Source organism: Anguilla rostrata, chromosome 16 (genome assembly GCF_018555375.3).
Source record: "Anguilla rostrata isolate EN2019 chromosome 16, ASM1855537v3, whole genome shotgun sequence".
Lineage (NCBI taxonomy): Eukaryota > Metazoa > Chordata > Actinopteri > Anguilliformes > Anguillidae > Anguilla > Anguilla rostrata.
In genome coordinates, this window is record NC_057948.1 from 12844959 (window position 1) to 12852741 (window position 7783).

Consider the following 7783-nt stretch of genomic DNA (forward strand, 5'->3'; position numbering starts at 1 on the left):
TCCATCATTCTGATGTTCTAATAAATCTGACGGTAAACAATCCGGTTCAGCCGCGTGCTCTTTTACGGGGCCGCTCCCCGGCTGGGCCCGTCTGGAAGCATTCATCCACGCTCGCGGTCCGCCTCGCCTCACCGGGCACCGTCACCTGTGAGGAACGGGCGCCTCGGAGCCCTCCTTTAAGAGGGAGAACCGCAGCTTCAACCGCGGTCTCCGTCTCTCCTCCTCCCCGCAGGCTCGGTCTAGACTCCGACGGCCCACGCAGGGGCGATGCGGGTCGGCCCCAGTCGGCGGGCGAGAGGCCCACAGATCTCCCACGCCAATCCCGAAAGAGGAGGGAGGCCTTCACGGGCAGGCCTGGAACACTAGCCTACTTCTGTGACTGCACACGGGGGACGGCGAAGCTAACGCCTTTAAACAGCGGAGCCGAAATAGACCAAGAGCAGGTACTCCGGAGCACATGACTCACACGCAGCCTTGCAAGCTCCCGGTATATATTTTGAGTTAAAAATATGCTTTCAGACAGAGATATTGGGCTGTAAGGTGAGCGTCTCTCCGCAGGAAGCGTACGTGACAAAAGGAGCGTGGAGACGTGCCGGCCAATGAGCTGCGGCGTGGAACGCGCCGCCCGAGAAGAGCACAACAGGAAGCGGGGGAGGAGGTGTCTGACGTACCCCACCGTCTATCCCCGACCACGCCCGCCCACAACTCCCCGCAGATCTATCTCTTACACGTGGCGTAACTGCAACGATTCGTCTCTGCAAATTTAATTTTCTGAAGGACGCTGGGCCACGTCAGCAAAAACGAAGCAGACAAGGGGGAATTTCTGATAGCGTCTTACAAAAGGCCCTTGTGAGATACTGCTGCCAGTCGGATCAAACGACCCTTCAACTGATCCTTCACACAAAAGCCTATCGCCCTCAAACTCAAACCTGAGAAAATAATTACCATTCAAAGTGCCTTTAATATGTTGAGTGTATAACAATTGGATGGCTTGAATGACCTTATTACCTCTATTTAAATTCGGTTTTTTTTTATTCTTTTTTTTTTTTTTTTAATCTATGGATAAATATGAAAAGAAGTTAAGGTGTCTCCAGAGTCCTTGGTAGAGCTTGGGAGAAGCACTGTAAGCAATTATTAGCCAATCTGTAAGCTTGGGAGATTTAAGCAGAGATTTGTGTTTTATGTCAGGTCCCCTTTGCAAAAGAGATTTCGATCTCAATGGGCTCTTTCCTGGTTAAATAAAGGTTAAATAAAGAATAAAAAATAAGCACACAGGTTAATGCGCACAGCGGCACATGTGCACCCACTGACAAAGCAGCTCAGCAGTTCGCATTTACATTATTTATTTGTTTATCGAGGAACCTTATCGGCGCCTTACATTTAAATATTTACCCAGTAGGCGAACACCGCTGAACGCTCAATACGATTGAGGTCAAGTGCCACGCTAAATCGGCACGGCCACAGTTCCCAGACCCACACTTTCACCTTCACGGGATTCAAGCATATGTCCTTCTGGGCTGTGGTTTCATTTCCGCTGCCCCCTGGGCTGCAGGTCCGGACCACTGGGAGTTAGGGTAGGGCCACAGCAGGCAGCAGGTGCCTGATTTCAGGTGAGTGGAGAAAGACCAGCTACTGTGTGACCGTGCTGCAAAGCCTGATACCCAAAGCTGGCCCCAAGGCATGCAGATGGGGCAGACAGTGCAATTTGGTTAGGGAAAGCGATGCCAGCAGAAATTTGCAAACCACACCTCAACCAACACAGGAACAAGCTAAAGTCTGCCAAAACAAGACAGCTGGCCTTCTGCAGTCCGGACTAAGAGTTCAACAATCCAAGTCTGAGACACATTTAATGAGTGAACACTTTCTGTGGCGCACCTCTAATGCAAATGTATCTATCATGAGGTCATAGGAATGCAAATGCATTTCATGATAACATCAAGGCCCATGCAGTGTTCAGTTCACTATGTTCAAATGTCTGTGGATGGAAACGTTAAAATTGTTAAATTTCTATGTGCATCTTGGGTCCCAGTCTACCGTTTGGAAATCTGTGCCTTTTAACAATGAAAATTTTTATCACTCAACTGGCTATAACCCACCTGCAGGCCACCTAGGTTAACACTGATCACTTGCTGCAAACTGAATCTGGTTACAACAGAGGGATATTGATGACAGTCTTACAGTGTTGCTTGACACAATATCAGCTACAATGGCTGAAGGGTCTGACAAACTGGAGTGGTTGAAGCAGATCTATATCCATAGATCTGCGCAGCATTTCCAAAACATTTGGAGAAAGGAAGAGGACAAGCATAAAAAAAAACCATGATGTCCTCTGGCAATACTGCTGCAACAACTAAAACATTCACAATTCTTTTTTTTGTTTTTATTTTTTTAAACCCTATTGCACACAGAATACTTCCATACAGAGTGATTTCTTCCATTGAGCAAACCTGTGACAACAACATTACTGCTGGAAATAATGCTGGACGGCCAGTAGGGGGCACTCTTCCCTACAGACCTCATACAAACTATTTGCCCCAGCACAAGGACAGGGGCAATAGTGCCAAAAAACATGCTGTCCTTTAGATAAAATACAAAACAAGGTCCTGACTTTCTACGGTCATTAAAGACCGCATGGTGCTTTCCCAAAGAGTGGGGGGGGCGGGGGGGGGTGTTAACTCAAAGGTCCTGGTGCTATTCCCAAGAAACCAGAGCTGCGGTCCAAAAAGTTAAATGTTCCAACCTTGTAAACTTTAATTGAGGGGAGAAGAACAGGAGGGAGAGGAATTAGTTGAACTGGGCCGCTCTGTTGACTGAGAAATATGTCAAAAGCTAGAAGCAATAAAGGTGTCTGTGTTAAACAATGCAGTCCTAACCCTGCTGTACATGATTATAAAGGCATATGGACACAGCAAATAGCTGGCTATACATACATATGGTAGCAATATTTCTACCATTATTATGTTTAATAATATTGTATTTAAAACATGACCACAGATATCAGTTAGACCAACTGTGATATCAGTCATACCACTACATGGCCAGAGGTATGTGGACACCAGACATCCAACATCTCATCTAAAATTATGGGCATAAATATGGAGTTGGTCCATCCTTTGCTGCTATAACAACCTCCACTCTTCTGGGAAGGCTTTATACTAGATGTCGTAGGGATTTGCTCCCATTCAGCCAGAAGAGCATTGGTGAGGTCAGGCACTGATAGGGTGACTAGGCCTGGCTCGCATTTGGCTTTCCAATTGATCCCAAAAGTCTTAGATGGGGTTGACGTCAGGGCTCTGTGCAGGCCCGTTCTTCCACAATGTTCTCAACATAACCATTTCTACATGGAGCTCACTGAGTGCCCAGGGGCACTGTCATGCTGAAACAGAAAGGGGCCTTCCCCAAACTGTTGGGGAAGCCCAGACTCGTCTAGAATGTGATTATATGCAGTAGCATTAAGATTTGCCTTCAGTGGAACTAAGGGGCCAAACCAAGAAAAACAGCACCAGACCAAGGGGTGTCCAGACACTTTTGGTCATATAGCATATGTTGGAATAATAAGTTTCAGATTATTAATAATATTATTTAATTAACTTATTATAAAGCATGCTAGAAAATATTACTACCACATAAATTAAGAATTGATTTCTCATGTGACCAACCTGGTTAAAATGTCATTTAGTAATAACAGAATCAGTGATTCACAGGGACTAATTACAATTCTATTAAAATGCAAGTTAAAGCACATGAGATGAGACCGGTTGAAACCACAGATTTCCAGAATCCTCCCTGCACCCTTGTGGCAAAAGATAAAATCACCACTGAGGAAGACTATAAATAGCCTTTTCCCTCTAATTTCCACATTTCCAGGAAAATAAACAAGTTTGGGTCCAACTTGGCCCACCCACACCACACACACATCCACAGTGACACTGGTGGCAGGGAAGGCAAAGCGGCTCTCTGGTATTCTTTTCAGAATTGAAGCTGTAATAGAAGCTAGTTTGACTGTATCATTTAGAAAAAGGGCCTGACCACATTTGAGCATCTACATGAGAGACATAATCATCTGATTTTTAGACCAGGCTCTTTTCCTTCATTTCTAAATGACGAATGGCAAAAGTTCTGCCAGTGCAGTTGCTGCTGTGATGTTTACTTCACACGTACACTCGAATGGTCCACAAGCTACACCCTTCTGTTCTGTGGCTGGCTCAGATATTGGCGGTTGCTGATGACTAAGAGCTATTTCTCGTGCACCCAACAGCATGCGAACGCTGCTCATTCGCTCACGCTAAGAATGGAGACGGCAGAACTCATGTGAAAATAAAGCAAACCAGAGCCATTCACGGCGAAGTCGCCAGACGTCGAAATGCCGGCATTCTAACGGCGCAAGTAAAAGGCCTCCAAAGCCCTCCTGTCAGCACTCATAGGCTCCAAATGACTTCAACCCCTCGACTGAGCCCATGTGCCAGGGGAGAATTTCTCAACCCGTCGTCTGACCGACTACGGCCGGCCCTCATCTGCTCTGGCCTTGCCCTCTCTTCAGAAAGGCCGCTCAAACAAACACAGAGCCCATCTGTGAGAAAACACTCTGCCCTCCTTTCCACCCTGTCATGGAAACAAAAATTAAACCAATAGATCACGGATAATATAAGAACCATCTGTCTGTGCAGTGAACTGGTAGGGCCCGGAGGGAATGTTCCACTTCACATATCCCAACCCTTTCCCATGGTCATCTAATGCAATCCCAAGTGATTAAAAAAAGGAGTATTTAATGCCTGCAAAAAATTTGGGATGTCTTCATCATAGGCGCTGAGTTCTGGAGACATCAGACCTGCAAGGTGTACTTCTCTTGGACCTGACAATTCAGACGAGACTTACCTGAGCTTCTGCTCACCTTTATTCTTTAGATACAAATAGAGGGAGGAAGTTCCTACACTATTCTAAACCCACTCTTTCCACATGAGTGTCTTCCCTCCTCCCTGATGACATACAATGTTGTAAGGATAATTATTGTTATTCGCCGGATTATTTACATTTAGTCAGAATATATTTAGGAACAGTAACCTTAGAGTCTTCCATCATCAAAAAAGGGATGGAGTCCCATCAGTGACGACACCTCAATGGATAATATTTCAAACATGCTAAATGGCCAGCAAGACACGCCATTCGTGGCTAACCGTCATGGAATAGATGAACACAGACCCGCTGTGCCGTTAAAGGGATACTCCCAAGGTTCATGAGTCCTGTGGTAAAACGCACAGAAGAGACTCTGCTTTCCATACCAAATATGGCTGTTGGGAGTTAGGCTCAGATCACGGATTTCCTAGACACTGGGAGCACAGAAAGGGGCCTGACAGACTTTGTAAGGAAGAGACGGAGCACACGGAGATTCATCATTTCACTAGTCAAATAAACGAAACTCTTCGTTCATAGCTGATCAATTCCAACTCGTAAAAGCAAACGTGGAATCGTTTTAATTATTTTGGCCGCGGATATGCTGGACAATCGACAATATAAGTACGCGGCCCAGTAAATCAGTGCTGAAGAATCACCAGTAGCATACATGAGGATAGCCAGGACGGTAATCTGATGGTTATGCTAAACATATATCGCATTTGGATGCTCTCTGCTAGAGTCTACAGTCTTCCAAATGAGCTGGTGCCTTCAGAGACCCGATGGCATAGGTCACGTGAAGCCTGAAACCCAATAGTCATTCATAGGTCACCCATATGTCAAAAGATGTACGTCATGCCGGCACACATACTGTAGTGTGGGTAGATAATAACAGTCACAAATGCTACCGGAAAATAAACCCATCAGAAGTTACCAGGACTGGGCCTCCCAGTTACTAAACATGCGCACGTGTGTATTTCTGTATTGGGTTGCCTGAAACGGCGTCATGAGCAGGCTGGCCAACTTTAATATTAAGTCGCAATAATTTTTTGATGTTTTTTTAAATATAAGTCTTTATTTAAGTAACTTAATGATTGTCAATAAAAAGCTTACATAATTAAACAAATAGATGTCCTTTTATATATAATTATTTGTTTTAAATAGGCTACCGGTTTTATTTTATTTGTTTATACAAACATGTAGCCTGGTGAGGGCTTTTAAATACAGTTGCCGCATAGACCAGAAAGTCACCTGTTTGTTCTCCGCATCCTCCGCACTCGCAGAGACTGGCGTTTTGCTTTACACTGTATATTTGAATGTTGCTGCTATTGATAACTTAGCTTAGCTTTATTCATGTACTAACCAGTCACGTTTCGTTTATACGCACTTGTTTTACTGACAGAGGGCACATTTGCGCAGCCTTCTTGAAGCTGACAAGGTTAAACTGATAGCCTCCCCAGTATGTAAGGCATGTCGTTTTGGCATGACGCTTACCCTCATCTAATGAAAAGCACTGATTGTACCAACACATTAAACGCCAGTGTTACAATTATTTTGTAAATGTTCTCTCGGGTAGAATATGCGATATGTTTATGTTTCATGACACAATACATTTCGTCAGCTCTCACAGTAAGCTGCAGCCTGTATTGCGTCTACACAATCTTTTAGACCTATGCTGACAAAATGCACACTTAACAAGTTTGCGTTTCGTCTTGCCACAACGCGCGGTAACGTACTGCTGCATGACAAAAATGTAGAACAAAATGCGTCTCCAAAGTGGAAAGACGCATTTTGCGCACAACATACAGACAAAGAAAATTCTCACTCACCAGGTAGGCTCCAACAGTCCCCTGAGCCAACATCAGGGCACATTCCGATACTAAGAATATCTTAATATTTGAGAAGCATGAAGACTTTTTCTGGTTGTCATCCCGCTGGCCGTCTTCGGTGCGCCCATCCGAACATCTCTGCTTTTTCACCTGCATGCTTGTATAACGTGCTTAGCGCCGGTCACTTGGTATTTCGGCGTTAAACGAAAGACAGACAGAACATAGAGAGAACAGAGAGGAAAAACAGCTCGGGGGTAAACATAAAAGACCCCAGCTCCGGTGCTCTACGAAGCGTGTCTATGCCACTGTCTGGCTCTGTGTCTCGCACCGTTTTCTCACTCTGCTACGTCCACAGTACGTATAGCTATATCTACTCACAACGACTGTAAATCTACAGAGAGCCTCCAACGCGCTGCCCTTCGACGGGTCCTACACATTGCCACTTCGACGATGAAGAGGAAGACGCGCAGAAACATATGAACTCCCCCAGCGGGCTTCTCTTGGATACACGAGAACGTATGGCGCCAGCTAATTTTCTTACTAATGACATTGTTCCCGACCCTTACTATTTTTCGAGTATCCTTGGAGATTAAGATCTACACGCAGCTCGCCGCTGCGTCCGTGTTCATAGGGTCTGTATGACGGATGCGTGTGCATGAACCGCCTCTCGTCACCGCTTCCTCACTACTACGTGGAATCTGCAGCGGCGCTGTAGAGCCTGCACCAATACAGTAAAGCCAACAGACATGACTCTCTCTCTCTCTCTCTCTCTCTCCACCCCCCTTGGATCTAAAAATATGTAAACCTACGAGACGAACATTGAGTACATATTCAACATTCAAATAGCTAGTGAAACGTAACTGTCAAATCATTGACCATTCGAGGAGACAATTCTTAACGTCTTAGCCATTTTAAATGCGTTGGAATTATGAAAATCCTTTATGCTGTACAGTGCTCATCAGGCAATTGGCCTTGTGTTCTCCAACAGTAGCCGTGCCTAAATAATGACTCTCACGGTAGCGGAGTGGTATCCGAGACCGCCTGTCTGGACACTGTTGCTGTTT

At 45.3% G+C, this 7783-nt stretch overlaps 1 protein-coding gene across 1 annotated transcript in view; it reads right to left on the reverse strand.

The window, feature by feature from the left end:
- The window catches only part of slco3a1a (solute carrier organic anion transporter family member 3A1a), a 61451-nt gene extending 54031 nt beyond the window's left edge, over positions 1-7420 (reverse strand). The window contains exon 1 of the mRNA XM_064312224.1: positions 6720-7420. Within this exon, the coding sequence (XP_064168294.1) occupies positions 6720-6875 (156 nt within the window). The 5' untranslated portion in view covers positions 6876-7420. The remainder of the gene's footprint in view (positions 1-6719) is intronic.
- Between the last annotated feature and the right edge of the window lie 363 nt (positions 7421-7783).